This window comes from Mchenga conophoros, linkage group LG18, assembly GCF_057382185.1.
Source record: "Mchenga conophoros isolate Kocher_MC1m ecotype Shallow Benthic linkage group LG18, M_conophoros_male_GT1.1, whole genome shotgun sequence".
Taxonomy (NCBI): Eukaryota; Metazoa; Chordata; class Actinopteri; order Cichliformes; family Cichlidae; genus Mchenga; species Mchenga conophoros.
The window spans coordinates 31,940,698-31,965,918 of record NC_140543.1 but is presented as its reverse complement, the minus strand read 5'-3'; the positions used below and the strand labels follow the sequence as shown (position 1 = coordinate 31,965,918).

The 25,221-nt window shown below is 39.3% G+C and overlaps 2 protein-coding genes across 2 annotated transcripts; both read right to left on the bottom strand.

The window, feature by feature from the left end:
* Positions 1-1,137: 1,137 nt before the first annotated feature.
* Positions 1,138-15,650, bottom strand: dpydb (dihydropyrimidine dehydrogenase b). Its single transcript, XM_085254739.1, has 25 exons — positions 14,336-15,650; positions 10,851-10,961; positions 10,649-10,731; positions 9,952-10,039; positions 9,134-9,295; positions 8,815-9,011; positions 8,461-8,542; positions 8,256-8,343; positions 7,934-8,041; positions 7,512-7,681; positions 7,209-7,419; positions 6,534-6,718; positions 5,768-5,983; positions 5,190-5,354; positions 4,815-4,883; positions 4,635-4,718; positions 4,384-4,504; positions 4,144-4,263; positions 3,930-4,072; positions 3,776-3,830; positions 3,553-3,674; positions 2,940-3,089; positions 2,171-2,233; positions 1,880-1,957; positions 1,138-1,786 (listed from the first exon to the last, which is right to left on the bottom strand). The coding sequence occupies exons 1-25, from the start codon at positions 14,363-14,365 to the stop codon at positions 1,622-1,624; spliced, it is 3,066 nt and encodes a 1,021-aa protein (XP_085110865.1). The 5' UTR covers positions 14,366-15,650; the 3' UTR covers positions 1,138-1,621.
* A 351-nt stretch (positions 15,651-16,001) lies between these two features.
* On the bottom strand, positions 16,002-25,124 carry odr4 (odr-4 GPCR localization factor homolog). Its single transcript, XM_085255175.1, has 14 exons — positions 24,973-25,124; positions 24,587-24,690; positions 23,208-23,324; positions 22,949-23,041; positions 21,206-21,312; positions 21,088-21,124; positions 20,581-20,724; positions 20,410-20,505; positions 20,182-20,229; positions 19,614-19,733; positions 19,370-19,484; positions 17,337-17,540; positions 16,371-16,421; positions 16,002-16,107 (listed from the first exon to the last, which is right to left on the bottom strand). The coding sequence occupies exons 2-14, from the start codon at positions 24,683-24,685 to the stop codon at positions 16,037-16,039; spliced, it is 1,302 nt and encodes a 433-aa protein (XP_085111301.1). The 5' UTR covers positions 24,686-24,690; positions 24,973-25,124; the 3' UTR covers positions 16,002-16,036.
* Positions 25,125-25,221: the final 97 nt, after the last annotated feature.

Below are 25,221 nucleotides of genomic sequence, written 5' to 3'. Positions count from 1 at the left end.
GACCAGGTGTCAGAGGTGAGCATCGCCTTCACATCATAATCAGTCAGATCCTTTACAGTGGAATGGATAGGGATATAAATTACAGAAATGACTATGTCTGTTTGTGAAGCTACTTGTGGATCATATTGTACTGTGTTCTCTTGACAGACATAGCTCCTACTTGAACGTTTGTTTTGTCTTCCTGAACAGACAGACACAAGCATATATTAGGGATGTCTTTTTTAAAACAAACAAACATCAGAACTAATAAATCTGCTATATATGGGATGATTTCTGAAAAATTACCAGAGCACAGCAGGATGATGAGGCGAACTGTTTGTTTTGGGGGTTTTTTGTTAAAAAGTAAAGCTGAAAGAAAAAGAGTGTGCTAGCAGGACATAGTGAAAAATAGTCAATTTCAGCTTCTAGGGTGAGATGAATTTCCCACGGACCACCAGAGTGGCAAGGTCAAAGACTCATAAAAAACATTTAAATGTGCAGATTTATAGCAAAGAACAAGCGCTTTTCTAAAATATCTAAAATGTATTTTATACAACCCCAGTTTCATGAAGTGAATGAAATCTTTTAAATGAATATTGTTCTTAGTTAGTCTAGTTAACGATCATGTTAAAATATTTTTTAAGGGTGATAAGGGACTAATATTAGTAAGAGAACAAAGCACATTTCCTAGTGCAAAAAAGAGGAAATCTAAAAAAAAAAAAAAAAAAGTGTTTCCCAAAATAGTGATTTTTAGCTTCTTGAATTGATGAGGAAAAGGTGACAATGTTTTTCCTGAATTTAATGCTACATTTTAAAAAGAAACTAACCAAATACTCAAGGGAAATATTTTCAAACCATTTCAAAGGTTGTTTCAAAATGTTTCAGCAACAAAAAGCTTCCAGCCTAACTAAACTCAGCCACGGAATTCTTACCGTTCACAGAAATTAGAGGTAAAGTGTCTACTAACCTCAAACTTAGAATAATCTAACCAGCCCAGAATGTATGTTGTTTACATGCACTAGTGCAACTTTCATGAATATATATGAATATATAGGAACAATAATATTACCTAATATCAAAAACACAACAAAGCTGTACTTAAATATTTGAATAGATATAATGTATGTATTAGGATGATAAAATAACTTGACACAAAGTAATGGTTGCTTTTATTTTTAACATTTCACAACATTTTCCTGATAACACATGTATAACAGAATATTTTTATGTTGGTTAATTTTTTTACACAATCTCACAAATTTGTATAAAAATGTGCTCCATCTTACAGATATTTTCTGTATATCCAAAAATCCAGACATTTGAAATCACAGAACTTATTTGGGGAGCATTTCATTTGACTTGAATTAATTTGACATTCTGTAAATGCCTTTTTAACATTGAAATGATTTTCTACAAGAGAATAAAAACAAAGTCAGATTCAGATTTACCAACTAAATCAGAGTGGAATTATTGACATACACTTACTATATATACACTATACAATTATTGTGATGTTATCTGCCTCTCTGCTCAGTGGTGCCACTGGAGCTGGGCTTTCAAACTAAGATTATACTTCACACAAATTAATTTACTGTATAAGACAATCCAGTTGGATGTCTTTGTTTTATTATTATCCTCGCCTTTAGCAGACAGGACTAATAGGTACACCTCTGTTGGGTTTGTAGGCTGTTTTCCTTTTGACCATCTTGATGCAGTCTATGATGGGACAGACACTGAGGCACAAAGTGCAGCCAGTGCAGCTGTCAGTCACGGATGGAAGATGAGTTTCAGGGTCGAATGTTATAGCCTTGAAATAAGAGTCACATTATGGGACTGAAGCAGATACATCTCTTGAAAAACAAGAAAGTGATGACTGTCTGGATATAGTAGAAAAACATACCTGGTATCCAGAGTCATTGCAGGTCATGTAACATTTCCCACAGTTGATACACATCTCTTCATCTATAAGAGCCTGGACCTGAGAGCACAGGGAAAGACCATTGTTGTTGTTGTGATTTTGATAAATGATATTTTTCTGCTATCTGTGATCATGAGAAGAAAACCTGATTTAGAAAATAAAAAGTGATTACACATGTGGTGCAATGTCCTTTTGTTCATTTATCTTTTCCTATAAATCACTACAATGGTCAGAATATTACCTGGTTAGAGTGAATGAATGAGAACTGTGTACCTGCTCCATGTTGTTAAGTTCCTGGTATGCTCCAATGTGGCGCAGTGCTCTGGCTATCACGTCCTATAACACAACCCGTCACCACACACATACATAAAAACACATTTATGGTTAAAAACCAAATGCAGTGTCAGGGGCCGGGTCTGTGAGCCAGCCTTTCATTTGGCTTTTGATCTCTTTTGTTGTATTTTGAAGATAATGTTAAGTTCTAGGTTCATTATTTAGTTGCCTCAAGTTTAATCTAGTTATGTTTCACTTACGTCTTCTGGTTAGTCTCATGTATTTCTTGTCTGTGATTTCAGGTTGTCAAGTTTGTATTGTCATGTTTGCATCTCATGTTTCCTGTTTTATTTTGAAGAGGTCTTGTGTTTCTATGTTCATTGTGTTTCATTTTACTCTTCCACTGTGAAGTCGTTATGCTCATTTGTGTCAGCTGTTTCCCCATGCGTTTCCCTGCCTGAGTGTCTGTTACCTTACCTTGTTTCATGGAAACAAGGTAAGGTAATGCTCCCCAAATGAGTTCTGTTATGAACTCATGCCAGGTTTCTATGTTCCAGGGTTTTGTTATGTTTAGCTCACCCGGTTTAGATCATGATTTAGTTCTGCTCTTTGCTTTATAAGTCCAGGCTTATTCTTCAGTTAATATTAAGTTTTGTTATTTTGCGTGTCTACACTTGGGTCCACCTTCTTCACTCCTTACAGTCTCAGCCCGACTGTGACATATAGCTTTATTGAACTCAACGTGCAGCACGTATGTATGCGTATGGACCTTGACTGGAGGAACAGGCTTCTGGGGCACGTTGATCCGGCTGACGTTGGATTCCACCACATTGGTTTCACCAGCATCTCGGAGTCGTTTCTTGCATGCAGCAATGGCTTCCGTCTTCTCCTGAAGGTATGGACCAAAGCTAGGGAGACTCTAAACACATGCACATTGACCAATAAGAGGTGACAAATGGTTATTAGACAAATAACCATTTAATGTGAAAAAGAACAGGCATCTTCTTTTGATTCAAGGTTTTAAATGTTAGGATGTAATAAAAATAATCTGGTCTCTAGCATCTTTTAAAATTGGTTTAATACAACCTAAGGAAAATAACAACACATTACCCAGGTTCAGTACTTATTTAACAAAATTTTAACTGGGAGCAGAAGCAAAACTAATTGCACTCTTACTGCTTCCTCAGGAATTAAGAGAGTAAGTACCAGTGTGGCAATGATAATAAGATGCAGCTGGTTAACTCATTGTCATCAGCAAACGAGAGTACCTCTACTAGCAGCTAGCAGATGGTTTTGGCAGTTTGCTGGCCTGAAGCATTCAGGTGTGGGTTGATATAAGGCCAAGAAAGACCAAAAAGTTACTATAACTGTTGTGGTTGTACCTTTCCAACCAGGCTTTCGAGTCTGGGAACTGGTTTTCCCTTCTGATGGCTCGCTGTTGGAGGTGACTGACCATCCCAGTCCTTTAGCTCTAGGCTCTTTAGGTACAGCAAGGCCTTCAGACCTAAACATGTGTAATGTCACAATAATACAAAAGTAAATATTTTGAAGCTCTAAAAATGTAAATGAATGCCTGTTAAGCTCAGCCAAAAAGCAGTTGCGTACCCACACAGTAATCCTCAATCAATGTGAAGTCCTGGTTCTGAACTGCACTACACACCTGTGGTATCCCGACAGAATGAGAAAGCTGATCTAAGTGACTGGTCTGTGATCAACTTTTATTCAATGGCAAAACCTGTTACAGTAAATTGGTTATCACCTGTAACAGGGAAGCCCCAGCATGAAGAAACTGTAGTCCGCTCTCTGCTGAGTCAATACCCCCGGTGGCCAGAATAGGAAAACCTGGAATTGCTCTGGCGATGGCTGACACTGCTCTGAGAGTAATGGGCCTGATGGCATTACCTGAACACACCATTAATGTGATAAATAAGTTTATTCAGCACTGCGCTATACTTCACCGTGTGTGCACTTACCAGAGATCCCTCCGTATGTGGTGCGTTTTTCCAAACCAACACTTGGCCAGGGAGCGCCATCAGCTTTGAGTCCCATTAAACCTGAGACCGTGTTGGTGGCTGTGACTCCATCCGCTCCACCTATAACACAGCACAACATTTACAGACTTGTTAACAGGCATCTGCTAATCATTCGCTACATTGTGGATTAGTACTGAGCAATGTAAAATGATACTGAATGAAAAGGTGAAGTGTGGTTACCTTCATGGGCTGCCTTGGCAATGTCAACAATATTTGTAACATTTGGTGTCAGTTTAGCAAAGAATGGAATGGAAATGGCCTCACGCACCCAGCGACAGATGTTCCTTACCAGCACTGGGTCCTGATGACACAACAAATGAATAAATGGTTACACCTTTACACTTAATTGTTCTTACATCCATTTCCTCCCTTGTATATTTGGGTGTGTTTTGTTTTTTTTTGTTTTTTTTGGGGGGGGGGGGGGTGCGTACCTGTCCACAGGCCAGTCCCATGCCTCTCTCTCCCATCCCATGAGGACAAGAGAGGTTCAGCTCCAAAGCATCTGCTCCCGACTCCTAAACACATACATTCGTTATTTTTACAATTAAATCATCATTAGACTACATATTCTGTAAAAATGTTTGATTATAGTGGTATATTGTTTTTATCACCTCAGCCATCTTGGCTAGCTCTGTCCAGTCTTCCTCGTTGTAACCACACATTATACTAGAAATCACCACCTGATGGACACAGAGGGATTTTTTTTTCGATTTTAAACATCACACATTTTAGACTTATTTTAGAACTTTGTACTTCAAACTTGGGTGAATTTTGGTACAGTGGTGCAAATGGACACTGCTAGAGAACACGCACTAAAGACATGAAATGTCTGGTAAAGCACATGTGATGGAATGAAGCTCATGGAAAAAATCAAAGAAATATGTAATATGGTACAGAAACAATCCAGAAAAGTAAATGTATATTAATTATTTAACGCAACAACACGCTTATCACCAAGGAAAGGTATGATGTAATATCAAACTTACGTTGTTGGGGAAGTCTTTTTTCAGCTCAGCAACCGACTGACACCAGTAGGCTGCTGTCTTCTCGCTGATGAGCTCAATGTTGAGGAAGGAGCCCAGACCAGGCCCATAAAGAGGGCCTGATGTTGTACCACGCACAATTCGAGGAGACACATTGGTCACCAGATCCTAAAGACACAGATTTATAGAGCCCATTCATGAGGTTAACTTCTTTTTTTGGGGTCCTTAAAGTGAAACTTGCTAGACACAACAAAGCTTTCGTGTTTTTCTTTCTGAAGCTTTTACTTGTGTTCATCTGGTAAAGAATCCTAAACAAATCCCTTTTTTTTTTTTTTTTCGTTTTTTTTGTATGCTCACAATTTCCTGAGGAATAAATCTGAGGTTACATAATAAATTGGTATGGGAAAAATATAAAAATGCAAAAACAGCAAAGGTCAGCAAGGAGGAAATATTGATATGTTACAATGATTTACTGTAAGGTATCGTAAAATACATGTTCGGGTGAATAAATCTCTTTAATGCCTGCAAGTATAGTCGTTCTAGTGACTGGTGGTTTGGTACATTGTTTGCATGTGTGGTACCTTATCCAGTCCAAATGTCTTAGTCAGAGCGAAGCCCCATCCTTGTTCAAAAGCTCTTCTGATCATGGCTGTGCTAGTGGTAGGAGGAGCAGAGGCCAGGCCAAACGGATTTGGAAATTTTATTCCACAAACTTCAATGCTGATGTCCACCTGGTCTATAGCACTGTAGAACAATGGCAACTTTGGAACTGGGTCTACTGTTTGTCCATGAAGAGACTATACAAGTAAAAGAGAAGGGATAAATATTTTTGGTAACATTATTGGTATGATATTTTGTGTATTATGCATGAGGTACAAAAATTGTACATGGACACTAAACAAACCATTAATAGGCACAAGTTCAGTAAGGAAGATCTGCAGTCATTCATATGCTTGCTTTCCTAGATGTTCACTATAACCTTCCCATGCTATCAAACTCAGTGCTGTCATCATTATACTAGCCCAGTCACCTTTTTGATTGGATCAAAGAAGGCAAAGCCTCCATTCTGACTGGTTTAAAATCTGTGCTTTTCCATCGGATTCTCATTCATGCAACCAACCACCTCTCCATCTCGCCCCATCCAAGCTTCCATCTCAATCTTCAACACCATCAGTGCCTATGTTTTGGGGTTTCCTGTTCTAAATCCTATCGCTACTGGGATTCTTTTCTGTGATAACGGGTCATTGGAGTCCAATTCATTTTTCCATCTTGGTAAATCTTGTTCGGTTCTTCCAAATGATCTCTCCTTATCGAACTCATTGGTGTTTAGAGTCTTAGCAGACTTACCTGTATGTATCTGTGAATATGCCACGAGGCTTGTTTGCCATCATTCACTGACTCCACTGTGGTGTTTGCCAAACCAGCGACGTCTCCTCCAGCAAAAACCCAGGGCTCACTGGTCTGCATGGTGCCTGTGTTCACCTCTGGGGTACCCCAGCGACTCAGCTTCACAGGCGTCATGGCCTCAGTCACTACAAGCACCCAGCATATCAGTCAGTTTCATGCTCTGCCTCAGTCTAAACATCACCTGCAAACTTTCAAACCATTACAGATTTAATTTTGTTATGTTGTTTTGGGCTGCTGGTAGTCCAGGTCTTTTTAACTGATGATTTTCAGAGAAATGTGTTTTTGTGTGTCAAGCCTCTGAACATTGACCAAACATTAAAAGGTTCCTTACTCAAAAGATGAACTAGTGTTGTCTACACCTAACAGAGAACAACGTTTTTGTGCTGTATTTAAATTACAGGTTTTGCACCTATTTCCCATGTTAAGAAACTGGGAGTTGGTCAAGAGACTTGCTCAGTAATGTATATTTGAAAAAAAAAAAAGTAAAATTAAAAAAGACAAACCAGCACTCGGAAACCAAAGTTTTACAATTACATCTGGATTTGTCATTACTTCTTCTAGTTAAAGGTGAAGCAAAAAGTTGGGTAATGTGTTGCGCAGCTGATTACTCATTACCTTGTGGCTCATTCAACAGGGATCCAAAAGCACTGATTATGTAATCAGCCTTCAGTCTGACAATTTGCTCCTCGTCTTCAACCCAGTCACCTTCCTCAGTCTGCTCAGTGCGACAGAACTGTAACCCAGCAACATGCCCATTCTTCATAATGACCTCACGGGGAGACAGAAAAGGAAGGAACTCACACTGCTCCTCTTTAGCCAACTCCATCTGAGAGGAAAAAACGTCATACATATCAGTACACTCATCTGGTGATCTGTCTGTATACTGCGTCAGTTGATCCATCTGCCTCTCATCAGCACCTCCTCAGGAACAGCTCTAATGTTGGTGAATCCCCTCCTGAAGCAGACATACACTCTTTTGGCTCCACACCGAAGGGCTGAGGTGGCACAGTCAAATGCAGTGTCACCGGCCCCCAAAACTATCACCACTCCCTTTAGTTCTGGCAGAGAGGAGCGACACTGACACATACCTAGGCAAAGCGACAGAGAGCCCAAAATGTAAAAAACCATGTCACCAGCAAAAGTACTGTATGATTGAATGAGTATGTGCGGATACACTAACACATGAAAAGTTACGGGCTGATCAAAGGCTGTGAAGTGATGCTATTGTCGTATGTTTGGGATCGTGACTTCATATAAATAATGTGTATATTGTGACTTTGTTACTGCACATGTGAACTATAATCCTGTGGACTGGTAGAGGAACAAAAATTAAGTGGTACCTTTCTTGCTGGCAGAGGCCACCATGGGCAGAAAGTCCTTAGAAGTGAAGAATCCTTGATCCACAGTTAAACCCTTGAAGATTTCAGCTCTGTTGGCCTGTGGGAGACCTGGTGTCACACACACATTCACAGACACATGCAAACAGGACTTGATGAGGACTTAAAATGCATGCAGAAAAACAAATTTGATGGTTGATGTAATTCAGCAGTTTATTATAACTTTTTACAAATGTGCATAATATCCAGACACATCCAGATTCCAGATGAATTTACAGGGAACTAAACTGGAATCTATTCATAATGGTTGTCAAGTGAAACTCACCAATCCCTATGAAGACAGCCTTAAATCCATCTTCCTTCAGGGACTTCAGAGTCATTCCATTAACACCCAAGCCCTTCTCACACACCACCTGTAGACGCCACAGAAACAAAATGTCTTAACTGAACTGTTGACTCATGTAAAGAGATTCGACTAATGTAATGGATGCTACAAATACTATTTTGAAAATACGTGCCACATTTCATACCTTCACTCCCAGGTCCTTCATCAGGTTTATTTCAAACTGGACGACCTCATATGGAAGCCGGAATTGAGGGATTTCTGACGTGCTGCATAGAAGAACATATCTCTTTGAATGATTTTTGTCTCCCCAATGCTATCATGTTGGTATTGTGTCTTTCAACTGTCCTCGTGCCAGCTTCTCTCTCTAATTTGCAGACATATTAAAAAAGGTTTACCCATGTCTCAATGTGCAATTCTAAAATTCTTTTTAAAAAGACTGAACCTTTACTTCCCAAGTAACTAACAATACAATATAAAACAGCTTGAGGGAAATGAACACTGTCATATAATATTTTATATAATAATAATGTTAAGATACCTCAGCCCTCCTGTGTACTTCTGTTTTTCAAATATTGTGATATTATCATATCCCAGACGGGCCAGGAAAGAAGCACAACTAATTGATGCTGGGCCACAGCCAATCAGAGCTATAGGGGTGTGGTAAGACTCTGGCAGCTCATTGAATGGTGGGAGTTCGGGGTTTCTTTTCTGAGGGATGCCCATTTTACTAAACACCTGTAAAGAAACATACACAAATGCACATGCCAAGAATAGTCTTTAATACACTACTTTTACATCATGGCTGATGTTAAATCAATATAATTGATTAGAAATGTGTTTTCTGAAAACTGTCGTACCTCAATAGCAAACTGCTGTAACCCTCCAATGTTAATGGGTCCTTCTTCAGAAGCATACAGGTTGCAGCCCCCTACACACAGCTCCGATGTGGGACAAACCATTCCGCAGGTCAAACCCAGAGGGTTGTCAGATAGAATGGCACGCGCTGCCCCATAGTAGTTCTGTTACACAAATACACACACTTGACATCAGAGTACTGCTATCTGGTATTACTTTGAATATCTGAAGACATAAGGCTATGTGAAGACAGGATCGGGGACCCAGAATGCAGACTCTCATATGGACCTTAACTCAAAAACACAGCTTTATTATCGAACTTATGAAATACAAAACCAAACTGGAAACTAAACACACAGGCAGAACACACAGCCAGGAATGAGGGAGATGCAGACAATATATACACACGAGGGAATCAGGACAAAGAGGAATAACCTGGCGAAGACAGCTGGACATAATCTAACTGACGAGACAGAGGACAAAACTGCACATGCTACACACAGGGCAGGAGACTATCAAAGTAAAAAAGGAAGTACGAGAACATACACACACTGACTGACTAAATACAGGGAAAAGAGGGAGTGAGAGAAACAGAGGCACGACTGGGGAACAGGCGAATAAGTGTGGAGACAGAGATAAGACAACATAAATTAGACAAGAAACCAAGATGACTTAGGAATACAAATAAGTAAGAGTAACCAAACAAAGAACAGAATCTCAACCTCAGACTATAAAATAAACCAAAACTAAAAGTCCAAAACAGGAAACGCTGGGTACAAGACTCGGGATCATGACAGAAAGAGTGCAGAGTGGATTCTACCTTATTGGAGATACTCGTAATGAATGACTTGATGTCCAGATTAGTTGGGCAGCTCTTCTGACAGGGAGCATCAGCACATTTTAGACATCTAAACACAAATTTTTCATTTGTTTCTGCAGCTTAACCAAGTAAGATTTCTAAAAAATAAAAATTGCATGCAAACAGTTTGGAGGATTTTTGTTATTTTAGACAAAAAACACAGTTTGTAGTGCTGTAATGTCTAATATTATAATGGATACATTTAAGATAATACTTTTCATGTACAGTGTCTTAGTTTAATGTGCCAGTACGTCACTATCACGATTTCGTCTCATAAATAAAATTTACATTTTGTTCATTTTGTACATTTTGTCATGATGGTGTAGCTAACTGAAAAAATAAAGAAAGTCCTGGGAAAAAAAACTTTCTTTTGACATGGATTATTATTATATTGTGTGTACAAATGTCATGGCTATTCAATTAACAGTTGGATTCATCCAACTGCACTGCTGCCCTTTTTCTCTAATGGTGATAAAAAAAAAAAAGTACATGTGTGGAACTGGCCTGACAATGATGAGAATACTCTTCTTTAGCCTGCATTTGTTGTGACCATCTGAAATTTGGTATCTTTTTTAACATAAGTTGAATGTAAATCATATTTGTGACATATGCTATATTAAAAACAAATAACTAAAGTAGCCTCTTCATTAATCTTCACCTGAGAGCTTCTCGTAGTGCTCCTCGCTCGCTCAGTGTTGTATGCTTGATGTCGTCAAAGTTGTTTTCTAACTTCACACAAGACTGGAAAAAAGAGTGAAGAAGATGAATGATGTTCCAAGCATTAAATTATGCAAATGCTCTAATTTGACTAAAGATACTCTTTTAATTGAAGCTACGTCTTGTTTGTGTATTTTTCTTACACCGCAGTTCTTTTCAGGGTTCCTCTTCCAGTGTTTCTTTTCTTTCTTCTTACTGGCTGTGGATATGATCTGAGCATGATGCTTCACCCTTGGATTCAGAGCTAGGATGCTCTGAAAAGAAAAAGACACAGGATTGGATTCTTAGACTGCACGTCCTAATAAACATGAGTAGAATCTTCTTTTATTTTCCAGAGACTTTGTTTTAGCATTTCAAGTGGCTCCACAGTATAGTGGTTCACATTTTTGCTTTACATATAAAGGAATGATCCAGGAAAAGCATCCAGTGTGTTTGTTTTTATAAAGTGGTATGGTTGCAGAGGGAACTAGATAATTATATTCAGAGAAGTCTTATGCCACAACCCCAAATTCCAAAAAAATTGGGGCACAAACTCATCCATATTTTCTTCACAATAAAACATATTTCTAACCTTTTATTATTTCATGAAATATATTTTCTCATATTTAATAATAATAATCCATCCATTTTCTTCTGCTTATATGGGGTCAGGTTGCTGGGACAGCAGCCTAAGCAGAGAAGCCCAGTCTGTAGCAAACTACCTAATCTAGCTTTTCCAGGTAGCACAGAGGCTTCCTAGGCCAGCTGAGAGATAAACCTCTACCGAGTGTCCTGGATCTGCCCCAGGGCCTCCTCTTGGTTGGACATGCCCAGAACACCTCACCCACAAGGCATCCTTGTCAGATGCCCAGACCACCTCAAAGGCTCCTTTATACAATTATAATTATTATCATAATTAAGTTAACAAAAGACAACAAAGGCAACAAAAGACTGGAAAAGTAAGTGGTCTTAGAAAGAAACAGCTGGAAAAATACTTTGCAACTAACTAGGATAACTGGTCAAAGGTCAGCAATATGATTGAATATAAAAAGAGCATCTTAAACAGGCACAGTTTCTCCACAGAGAGTGTTTTATTTTCCGAGCTATTTCCCCTCAGTGTGTCTATATAGTGCTGGCTTCCTCTTATTCCTTGTCAGTCTCTATTTTCTTGTAAATGGTAATAGCCCTTTCCTACTCTCTCAGAGTACTCAAAGCACTCTATACAACATGCCACATTCACCCATTCTCACAAGCACTTTATCTATACTTAGTGCTATCTAACTACATTCACACACATTCTCCGATGGACGCATCAGAGAGCAACTTGGGGTTAGTACCTTACCCAAGGATACTTGACATGCAGACTGGAGGAGCCAAGAATCGAACCACCAAACTTCCGATCAGTAGGTGACCTGCTCTACCTCCTGAGCTACAGCCACCCTTGTGTTTCCTCATTCCAGGTTCCTGTTGTTATAGTTTGCAATTCCCTTTTAGACATTAAGTTTTGTTTGCTGGACTTTTTACAGCCTAATAAAATGGCTTACTTTCTTCTGAGTCCTACCTGCTTCTGTGTCTGCATTTTGGGTCCTCAACTTCACACTGCACAGTCTGCATAATATGCAGACCGTAACAACATTATTTTTCTTGACAGCACATTTGCTGAGATTTGCCGACAAGAACATTGAAACTGTGGAACATTCTAGGAAGTCTGGCTGTTTCATGGTCGGGGTCAAGATGATAAGATAATGGTGAGCTGCCAGGTCGATGCACTGAGCCAATGTCACGTGTTGCATTCATATATAACAGTAGAAATCGAGAAATTAAGCTTGTCGCACACTGACACCTTGTTACATGGGGGAATACTGAATAGTATTTTATTCATGTAAATTCTGCCATTAAAGAATATTATCACTGAATGTATTAATCCAACCTGACCTTGACTATTTGAACATTAGTGGCTAATGATCTATTGAACTGGTCTTAGCATATCAACGCCATCATTAGTTTCCAAAAATATGGGACATTTTATAAAATTTTGATTTAAAAAAATCAGTTCATTGTAGTCTATACTTGATTGGAAGTACAGTGATAACACATCAAATCATTCAAAAATGTAATAATTTAATAATTTATTTGATTTTAAAATCAAACAATTTGGAGAGGGCTTTGCATTAGACTAACTAAAAGTATCGGAGCACTAGGTGCGGTGACTCCCAAACTAGGCGAGTGGCTCCAGCAGATCCCGGGAACAACATCAGAGATCTCTGTCCAGAAGAGCGCAGTCCTAGGAACAGCTAAGATACTGCGCAGGACCCTCAAGCTCCCAGGCCTCTGGTAGAGGACCCGAGCTTGAAGGATTGACCGCCCACAGGGGCGAGTCGGGAATTTTTTTCTTTTTTATAGATAGATAGATAGATACACACATATGCACACTGACATCTCCACTTTGACCCTGTGTCAGTTATCTATAGGTTGTACAATCAAACACATGGCTTGTTACATAATACCAGGCGATCATGTTCAGACTGCATCGTGTGGCATTTTACCCACTAAATCCTCACCGTTGCAACACGTTACAGTGATTAGCCAATGTATAGGTCTGTCGTATATCTCTGATAACTCTACTGGTCTCTACTTGGTGCACCCAAGAGGACTTTTAAAAGAGTAAAAATCAGGTGACTCAGTAGATTCCTTTAAAAAGCATTTAGACACCCATGTTCTCAGGCACTTTGACAGTGCCTTTTTCCCTCCTATTTATCTGTTTTGTGTTTGTAGAAGCGGTTTTATTTCATTAAAAAAACATTTTTATTTTATAAGACATTTTATTTTCATGTCACTTTGACATGTATTATTCTGCCACAAGGCAGAGAACACATCAGTGTGCGACATGCAGAAACTGTGGGTGGCTCAGTGAAGCCAATTTCTAAATTAGTAAGATGTGTTTTTACTTTGTCCCAAAAACTCTGGATACTTTCATTTCTATTTCCGTATCATCTAAATCACACCAGGGCACTTCTCACACTAAAGTCAATACTTTACATTAGTAAAAAGAGTAACCCAATGAATCTCCATTGTGTGACTTTGCGGTCAGGCTTGCTTCTTATAGAAAGAAACGTCTCACCCTGTGGGCAGCCGAATGTTGAATTATACACAGGCCTTTTCTAAAGACACACACAGTAAGGGAAGTACTGTTTGTGCTGAGAAACTGATGGACTCAAAGGATATGCAGTGCCCTGTGCATGGCGGAAGTCCATTTGAAAACTGTGATATGCCTGCAAGTCTGATGAAACTGTATATGAACAGATGATTGTGACTGACTTACTATTATTCCAGGATCACAGCTGTATGTATAGTTTCAATTTTTTCTTGTGAAATGGTCATAATTAGAGGCCAGTCATGTGCAAATTAGCCTGCTGTTAAGCTTCTAGATTAGTGGAGAATAATCTTTAAATCCCCATCTGTACTCATAAAAATTCTATGGACACAATTAGAATGACTTTATTTTACTATGGCATGGAAAACATTTTATTATCATTTGTTATCCACACAACACCTGTATATGTGTTGCTAGAGAATGCTATACATTGCATTTTCCACTTATATATCATATGAGAATATCCTGCTATAACATATAACACAGCAAATTTACCTCAATGTCTGGAAGATCTTTACTCAACATGGTGCTTCAGCCCAGCTTCCGGAATAAAAGCTTTTAAAAGGTTGAAAATTATCCTCTGCAGATTGTGGTTGGTGTTGTGGTTTAGAGGTCCGAAGCACTGTCCGGGACTACTCTGCTCACAAGTGGAACTATATAAGCTTACGACCGCGTCACCCCTCTTAACAAAAATTTTAGACAGACAGTTTGAAGGCATCAAACGTCATACTTTCTCCTGCCAACCTGTTGATGAGGTGAACACACAGGCAGAGCTCTTATCACTCATATGAGGGTTAAAGTTCAGCTTACAAGCTCGGCTGCAGCTAGCAGATTCTGGGTTCACTGCACCCGAGTTTGTAAGCTAGACAGTGACCACGGCAAAGTTCAAACTCCACCTCTAAGAGGGGAGTGGACCTCTGCATATTTTCCCTCTTCTATCTGGTAAACAATTCTGTGTTAACCCTTTTTTGTCTCAAGGACTCTGTTCTTTTCTTCTACTTTGCGGGCGCTTCCTTCTCCATACAGAGGAGAGATCAGCTATTCAAGACAGCCAGAACTTGACTGATCAAGAAACTAGATATCAGCAAGTTCTCCTGTAGCAATATAACTGATTCTTCCTTCATAGTCTCTACTGGTTTAGATGTAACACAGCTTAGCGCCATCTTCTGACAGTAAGGAACATGATTGTCATGTGGTTGGTTGGTTAATAGACTTACATTAGTTTATGTTAGCTAACTAGTGACAGAATCGATAACGAGAGAAAAATAAGGACACTAAAACTAAAGATCACTTTAAGGGGATCACATTTGTGCTGCCCCTGGCCGCAACACCGAGTTTCATGTTAAGAAACAGAGGATATACTGTCCACTTTCACTGTCTGTCTCTTTTGAGTACTGTGTGGAGGAGAGCCACCACAGCGGCAAGCTGGACTCCAACACTTACAGAAGATGGCGCTAAACATGTTTCACTTATTTCTTAAATCCAGCTTAACAGACAGTGTTACATCTATTTCAGTTTTTGAGAGCAGGCCTCAATGGTGTAAATTAGCCTTTATACATCTAGCGCTTTATGTGCTCTTTGACACAGCCAAGGACACTAACCACAGGCTGTGATTTCACGTGGCAAACTCAACCTCCTTATTGAAGAGGAATTCTGCTCATTTCTGGTGCTATATACATAGCTTTTATTCCAAATTAATTATTATTATTTAATTTCAAATGCACAGTGGAGCTAAACAGGAAAGCTAGGAGAAGGAACACGGGGGAGGCAGTAAAAACCTGGGCATATGGAATAACAGAGCATGTGTCACCTGTTCATACCCAGTGAGCTAAACCAGTCCCCCCCCCCCCCCCCCCCCCCAGATTTTTATTTTTGTACTAATAGAGTGTATGTGTACAATTCAGAGTTCAAAACGATCCTTTGTCTTATACTGGGCCTCGGTGCGCTCCCTCAGTTCATTTTATGTATGAAACAAGTTGCTATATCTAGCTAGACTAGCTTATGTTCCCTGAAGGTGGTTGTGTGTCTACTGTAGCATTGTACAGATAGCTTAAATCCCCAGGACGCTATTTTCAGTTGGGGATTTTTTATTTTTTAAATAACTGTAGTCAGCCCTATTTGTTATCTTCTGATTCAACCAAGATCCACTTGGCAGAAAAGATCAAAACAAAACACTATTTCTTTATTTCATTTTCCTCAAATGTCATTGAGATACAGCATCGAGGCGGCAGTAGCAAGTAAGGCAACAGCTGTAGCCATGGCAACACCTAAACAACAAAAAGGAGGACAGTCAGGACAGAGTACACAAGCATGCATGTCCTTTAAAAAAAAAAATATATATATATATTTTTTTTTTTTCTTTTTTCTTTTCCGATAGTTAATCATTATCAAAGCACTACACAATAGACTTTAGTTATTTGAATACTGAGCCCTAACAGAAGACGATTGGATGATACAAAAAAAAATAATAAGCAAATGTAGCATTCGTCTTGCTAACACAATTTATTAAATGTAGATGAGAGGTCTTTACCAATGTAGTTTTTCTTGTGCTCTGGCGCCTCGACTTTTTCTTGAGTGGGCTCTGAAAACATACAACACACATTTGGATCAGCTAGGTTAACATCCCTCATCACCAACTCCTGCTTGATTATTGTGAAAATGGCGTAACTAAAGTACCATCAGTGTGCACATACAGATGTTCACTTGATTTAACGGTTAGAATTTGTTAGTGTCATAAAATGTTGCAGCTAGGGAGTAAGTTTGTGAAGTCAGGATGATTTCATTAAGTAACTTGTTAATTATTTGTTGTTTCAGTTTAACTTTGTGATGGGAATTTTCAACAGACATCATTATTAATATAAACTGTAAACTGATAGTTATCATCGCACCACTGTTAACAACAAAAATAAACATTAATTGTTGTATTACTGAGGCTGAGGCTTTGAGGAGGTTGCTGACTCTATCACCAAATGATGACAGAGATGGGATACTGAGATTTTCCCAACCCAGGAAATTCCATTGAAGTGAACTTTTTTTTATACCCATCCATTAGATGGATGAGCTACGATGGTTTTTAATTTGTTTTAATATACATCTGACCTCACATCTGCAGTTTGGCACGTGTTCTCTGCAGCAGCACGTCACAATTACATATTTTGCATTCATATAGTAATGGCACTAAGATTTGGTCTGGAGGTAGGTGGAGCAGGTCATCTAGTAATCAGAAGGTTGGTGGTTCGATCCTGATGTGTGTGTGTCAGATAGAAAGCACTTAAGCATAGGGATAAAAAGTGCTTGTATGAATGGGTGAATGACGCATGTTGTAGTGTTTTTTTGTGCTCCAGGTGAGTAGAAAAGCGCTATATAAAAAAATGTGTCCATTTACCATTTAAACAATACCGTGACAACAAAAGGAGAAAGTGAAAACTGATACCCAAACTAGAAATTTGGTTTTGGTGTGAAAATACTACTTTACAAACACAAACTCTGTGCCCACCTGGTGTAATATCACACCCTGTGATTTCAAAAGTCATTTCCTGTCTGGTATCCAAGTCTTCCTCAGCTGCATCAATGTCCAGCATCTCCTTCAACCGCTCAGTCACCTCAGATAAACCCTCATCACTGAACTGGTAGTCACACACACAGAGTGGCCCGCTGACTTTTAGTGGACAAAAGATACGATGGGGGAGGCAGAACAGCTCTGAAGGACAGACAGAGAAGCGCAGGTACAGTAACTAATGTTGAGAGGTCGTTGATTTTAACATCTCTTCTAATGGTGCTCATCTATTAAGACACGACAGTAAGGTTATTCACTTCTAACTTTCATTCATTCATTCTTTTTTTTTTTTTTTTGCCTGTCCCATTTGGTTCTTTAGCCATCAGAATTGTTGTCTGAAGACCAACAAGGATACCCAGTGGATTTATTTTGCCAAATGGATCATCGTGGCATTGCCGTATTGGTCCATTTGATCGACCTTTGTTTTTATTGTTTATTATATTTTATTTTCAGATGTTACAGATGGGACAGACATGAGTGAGGGATAGGAAAGGGAGAAAGAAAGAGGAAGGAAAAGAAAAACAGAAGGGGAGAGGGACAGTGAGAAAGGGGGGGAGAAAAAAAAAATCTCCTGGATCACCTGTTGAGAGAAGAAGAATAGAAAACAAGCAAAAAAAACCAAAGCAACATACTAAACACAACACCATCGCATTAATCTAGCTAAGTGTAAACAGCAGTAAATACTAAATATTCAGTGTTGTTGTGCAGCACGCAGGACAGACAGCGCACAATGTGCTTTGAAGTAGCAGCCAAGAAGGGTGTAATTTAAGTCTACGAACAGTGAACACCCATGTGCACACCTATGTGGATCAGCGCGCTTGTATTCAAATGGTTTCCACATGTAATGGTCTGCAAGAGGATGTAGAGAGCCATAGCCCCGTCCCCCAGGGCATGAAGCAGGCATGGAGGAGATCCAGGCCCCAGACATCCAGAGGCCTCAGAGTGCGAGAGCCCAAGGAGGACCAAGGAGGCATCCGTGCCACCCTCATGGGAAGGGCTGAGGATCCCCAGACGAGGCGTCACCCAGTAGCCACCGAGCAGAAGCTAGAGGGGGCTGCACCGGCGTGCCCGCTCTCAGCTGGCTGCTCTGCCGGCAGCCAGCTGTGCCAGAGTGAACCGAGCCGCAGGCCCAGAGGCCGGAGCCCCGAGGGGCTCCTGCACCCTGGAGGAGGCTTGCTTTGAAGATGTCACCATCAAGTGATCAGGTGTAGACAGACAACATTTTTCTTATTACTCCTTATTCCTCCTCCTTACTCATTTAAAGAATTGTGGGAGAAAGATAATACTAATACTAATAATGGATTGCATTTATGCAGCGCTTTTCGAGACCCTCAAAGCGCTTTACAATTCCACTATTCATTCACTCCACCGGCCTCCTCAGTTCCTAGATGTTTATAGTATTGTTGAAAGATGACTGGGGAGAAAACAGTGGTAAACATGGCCCTGTTCTAACTTTTTTGAGATGTGTTGCTGCCATCCCACTCAGTGCTTTGATACATTTTAAAATGCTACATTTTCACAGTTTAAACATTTGATGCTTTTTATGTCTTGACCTTTTTGGAATTGGGGCTGTAGTTGTAGCATTTGTACTATTTGAACTAAACTGCTTTAACATTCAGTGAGTTATGATCATTTTAGCTGTTTCATCTCCATAGACTTACATGGATTAACAGGTCTGGATCCCCCTTAACAATACACAAGCAGTGTCATTCTTGTGAGAAGCACTGGCCACATGTATACATGTGGATACACTGTGTTCATACCAGACCAACTATGAAATTGGTGTTTGGGATTAACAATAGCGTGTGCCATCCATTACTAATTGCTCACCTTGTACTGTTGAGGTCAGGTCTTATCTGTGTTCAAATCCTGCCTCTATGTGTTCATTGGCTGGCAGTAAACCCACCCATGACCCTGAACTTATCTATGTACAGCTGTAAGCAACTGATTGGTGGAGCATACTGCGTCTGCACCTTTCTGTTGTTTGTCTCTGCAGCTGCCCTTGCTCTCCTGGTCTGATGCCAGCAGCTCCTCCAGCATCATTTGAACTCTCGTGGCCACCGTAGAAACCACATCCCTCTTCAGCAGCTGTCCGCAAGAGAGGTTTCCGTGAGAAAATAATAAATTCTGTTTTCATTTCATTTGTGGGTCATTCTTTTTCTCAGATGTTGAACTTCATATCTTTTATCTGTAATGACCCTTATGTTAAAGAATTACCTTCTCTGCCAGTCTGGCCTTTGGCTTGTTGCTGTGTAGATAAGCTCTGCTGTGGATTGCTCCTGTTACTGACACGCTGCCGCCACACTGCTCAATCACATCTGTTAACCTCTTGTTTTCCTAACACAAAGGAAGACAAAATTTTATTTCATGGTCATGCACAAACTTCTCAAAACTTGACTTAGCTTTACTCCAGCAAATATGTATAATTTTAACAGAAATGTACCAAACACAAGCACATGTGTCCATTTATGGCTTCACTGCCACTACTTGTGTGACGTGTCATCTACCAATCACAAGGTCTGTGGTTCAATTACGTGCTACAGCAATCTACATGTTAAAGTACCATTGGGCAAGATACTTAAGCTACTGGATCCATAGGTGGAAACCTACTGAAGTTTCCACCTATGGATCCATCGGAATGTGAGTGTATGTGCAAATGTTAGATATGGAGTTTAGGTACAGAAAAATGGGGGTATGAATGTGTGTGTGCTTGGGTGAATGAAGCTTGCAGTAAAAAAAACAGTGTTTTAAGTGCTTAATTAGAGTAGAAAAGTGCGTCTCTTACCGTTGTGATGAGCAGCTGAGCTGTGTATGTCTGTCTCACATTCCTCCTCTAGAGAAAAACACTGGATGTCAGAATTTTATTGCTGCCTTTCAACAAAAAATCACTTGTTATTTATCATCAAGCCACAGCAGTCTATGTTGGAATTGATTTGCGCATAAAAGTGTGCAAATAATCGATCCTAAACCAGCAATCAAGCATTTATTCATTCATTCAAGTATCATAAACAACCTGTCCCACTGTGAGCTCCGAGTCCTCGGGTAGCCTTTTTCCATCAATCAGACACAGTCCGCTCTCAATCTGGTGTGCCCACGCTTTCAGTCCTTCCTGAAACAGAAAACCAAGTCAGAACTGTTCCCATGAAGAAAAAAAAAGGTCTCATGCACAAGTGTGTGTTCCAACCTTAAGGCATTCCTCCATATTTCCTGTGCTGGTTCTGTTGTTTGGTAGTGGTAGCAGCATGTCTACATTTAGACTGCATGACACGGTGGCCCAGGAGGAGCACAAACCCGACTGGTACTTCCAATCTGCAGGCTTAGCCACACTCTGGGAAAACATATAAACAACAACAACAGCAGCATTGTATGAAAGAGAACAGCACAACATATATCAAGACTGTTAACCTTGTGGCCTACATCTCACTTTAAAAGGTTTAATTCACAACCCCTGATAAATGTAACGTGGAAGGACTTTACCACTGTGTTTGTGAAGTCAGAACATAATAGATTTCCTTGTTCAGTGAATAAGACTTATAACACCATACTGAAATAGTGTTCCAAAACTGTGAGATTACATGTTTTGGGAAAAGCAAAGAATGTTTTTTTAAAAGGCAGTACACATTTGAGTAATATTTTAGAGCTGTGCAGATAGAAGCTGCTTTTCTGTAAGACATGAGAGATGCAAACTGACCTTGGGGTCTTTGATGTCAAAGGTTCTACAGACAGTTCTAGTCCACTGGGTTAAAGAACATCCACAAACACTGTATGGTAGCTACCTGAGCCAAAGGCAAAGCTGATGAAAAGGATACTTTCTGGTTTTGGGATTGATGTGCAGCGTGACACAGTCTGTGACATCATCATCTGCAGGGTCCCACAGGTGCTCAGAGGAGATCAGATTTTCCACTGCAAACAGCAGCTAGACACACACACACACGCTGCATGATGTTACCAATTTTTTACTTTTCTGTGGTTACATTTAATTTCACTCCTTTTGGAGTTGGGGATTATTCTAGCACTGAAGTGCAAATGTCAAAGACAAATTGAAAGACTGTTTCCAGTGTATTAAAGTTAAGTTAAGCAAGCTCCTTATGGAGTTGTAGGGTTTTCAGGCAAACCTTTGTCATCAATGTTATTTAAGATATACTTGACTGGGTTTAGAGCTTTAATTAGTTCAACAACATCAGCTAAAAGGAAGTTTGCATTTTGGTAAAAAAAAAAAAAAAAAAGTTGAGATGATCACTGATGGTAGTGTTTTTGTGAGAAAGTTTCTAATAAATCTCTGAATTATTTTTATTTCTTTTATAGCTATATAAAGAACAAAATCATGCTCCAACAATATTTCCACCATCAAACTGAATTAGCTCTTCACACACTTTGTGTTTAGTCTTGAACCACATGAAAGTCACATGATGTCTTCCATCTGAACAAGCTAAGCTAACCCTGTTAGCAAATTTTAATATTAAATAAAGCATTTTTTAACAAATCTGTGCTGAACTGTAAAGACTTATAGTGATTATTATCCATTCAACACTAAGACAAAACTGGTAAAAAAAAATGCATCCATGGGAGAATGGCAAGGCAAAATCTATGACCAGAAAGAACACAAAGGCTTGCCTCACATTTCCAAAAAACATCTTGAAAATGTCCAAGACTTTTGAAAAAATATTTTGTAGCCTAATGAGAAAAAAACAAAACTCAGGTTTTTGGTAAGGTTTGATTCCCGTTACATCTGGCATAAAACTAACAGCATTTCATGAAAAGAAAATCTCACCAACAGTCAAACTTGGTGGTGGTAGTGTGATGGTTTTGAGCTACTTTGCTGCTTCAGTACTTAGAAAACTTGCCATAATTGATGGAACTATGAATTCCGTTCTCTACCAGAAACTCCTGAAGGAGAACGTCTTCCCATCAGTCAGTACGCTGAAGCTCGAGATCACTTGTTATGATAATGTTCCGAAAAACATACCAGTTCTTGCTGCCACACGTAGCACATCCAGGTATTAGGTTTATGTGCAATTACTTTTTCACATCAGGCCAAGTACTGGAGGTTTGGAGGCAAGTTTCCTGCACTTAAATTGTCGAATTTTCTCCATGATTTTTCTTTTTTTTAAGCTTTGGAATTCACAGCTGGTGGAACTATCTATTTATGTGCAGCCACTTATGTGTTAACCTTCATGGAAGTCACCACTACTGGAGCTTAGCAAGAGTGAAAGCATAAAGCACCAGGTGACAGACATATTAAAACATTTTATTTTAAATTTGACATATAGGCTGCACATTTTTTAGAATCACTTAAAACAATGATAAAAAAAAAGAAGTAAATTGTAAAAAAATTTACAATGCTCATTTTGATATATTAATTTTAGGTCAAAGCCACAGAGAGTAACTGGATTATGGGCAAAAAAGCTAAATGTGGCTCTAGAGCTGCAGGTTTGAGACCTCGTTTCTAATCACTTAAGTTGATTTTCGATTAAACTTCACACTACAAGCTATAGCACATTACAAGAATTTCAAAATGATTTTGCTGGAAACAGTGTCAACATGACTCTCACCTGTCGGAGTGTAGTTAGTGCGTCCTTGGCATCTGCATCAGTGATGATGAAGACTCCCACTACAGAGAGGCCTCCGGGCAGCATCCTGGACACCTGGAAATCAATAGCAAACATGAACCCTAGCAGTGTGCAAGTCTGTCTACCTAGGTGCACAGCTCATTTCAAAGCACATTCCACTCCTCATTTAATACATGAGCATAATACATGCTGAAATCAAATCAGTTTGTGCTGGAAGAGAGGCATGGCCCTCTTTAACTACCTGTCGAGCATGCTCGGTGACCCACTCCTTGTCCACAGAGTTTCTAGCTGCTGCAGCAGACTCCTCCTTTTGGGGGGTCCGAATTGCCATGACAACAAAATCCCTTTGCGTTGAGCTCTGAAATATTTAGTCAGTAATATTGATTAATCTCTCTTCACTCCACACACAGCATGTTGATGTCCTATCGTATTGTGACATATGGTGCTCGCGTATTAATTTTAAAGCATGTGTACAGTACTGTGCAAAAGTCTTTAGCCACTCTTTGTTTCTTTAGATTTTGCCAGAAAAATTGGAAATAGGTCCAGTGATTTATGAAAACGTGCAAATATACATGGAAATACAGTATACAGGCTAAAACTCAGTTATAATTCCAACTAGCTTGAAAGTCAATATTCAGCATGACCACCTTTATTCTTCAACACAGCATGAACTCTGTGTTAGGCAGCTTTCTAGTAATTTCTTTATGCAGTCTTCATGAACTGTTCTCTTGACTTTCTGCATTTTGTTTTTTTCTTTGTCAAGATGATTAAATTAAATTTTATTTATATAGGGCCAAATCACAAAAAAAAATGCCTTGAGGCAATTTATATTGCAAGGTAAAGACCCTACAATAATACAGAGAAAACCCCAACAATCATATGACCCCTATGAGCAAGCACTTTAGTGAGAGTGCAACATTACTGACTGCAATGCAGAAGCAAACCATAACAGAGGCTCCGTCAATGTTTTACAGGTGGCTGTAGACAATTGTTGCTGCACCACTTTCCCGACTGTCTGAATACATATTGACAATTTGAACCAAAGATTTCAAATTTGGATTCATCACTCCATAAGACCTGCTGCCATGGATTTTCGGTCCAGTTCTTGGAAACATTGCTCTGAAAATGGTCACATACAGAGACTATACTGCAATAGACAGACCTTCAGAAAGTCTGAAGAACTGCAGCTCAAGACCATGATAAAAAATGACAAGAATGTTTGGATCTTTGGAAATAAAACATAGAAAATGGGGGTAGCAGAATATTTCTGCACAGTACTATATGTAGTGCATTTAATTAATTTCCATCTAATCTTTTAGAACATAGAATCGTTTTCACCATTTCACAGCTCACATAAAACTGAGTAACTCTGGACTCCATCCTGAAAGGATTTTAGTATTTTTCAACTATTTTCTGATATTATATGGACAAAGTATTTGTGACTGTTACTTGCTTCTAAAAAGGACTTTGGTTGTAGCCCTGATTCAATATCTTGAACATATTTTACATATGCCACCGCTAGACACACTCTTTGCATATAAAAAAAATTGGTATAATGAATGCAAAGTTCTGTTTTTACACATGGCCTAATACACGACAGATGTTAGTATACACAGGTACCTGTCCAATTAGCAGTCCTGTGACTGGGTCTGCCTTTTGTTCACAGAGTTTCGACAGATATCCCTCCACATCATCTTGGACTATATATCCACGACCCATTATTTCTGACAGGGAAATGAAGAGGTGATAAAAACATTGCACTTTATCCAAGAGCTTCTGTAAATAAACAGTTCACGGAAAAGAGATGTGGAGCACTACAACAAGTGAGTGTTTCTAATCTATAAATACGGTTGAATTAAAAGCAGTAAATATGCAGTCGCTCATTGATTATTTACAGCTGTTTGCCCCTCTAACTTTAGCTAGCTCATATTTTAGCTACATTTCATTAAAATAACAGTTAAGGTTCACTATAAAATACAGCGTGGACGTCATAAGCTTCCACGTACCATGGAAAATATTCAAAAGAAGTAAAACAGTTGCTAAAACCTCAACCAAAAAAGCAGGCAATTTTGACAGGTCTAATGGTTCGTCAGCAGACCAAAAAAAAAAAAAAAATGCATTGACAGATTTCCGTCGCACGTCTGTGTCGTAATAGGTGACTCGGGATGGAAATGGTCAGCATACCAAAGCAAACTAGCGCTGAGAGTTTTTCTTCAAAATAAAATTTGCTGCAATAAGAGCCAAGTAGGCTTGGA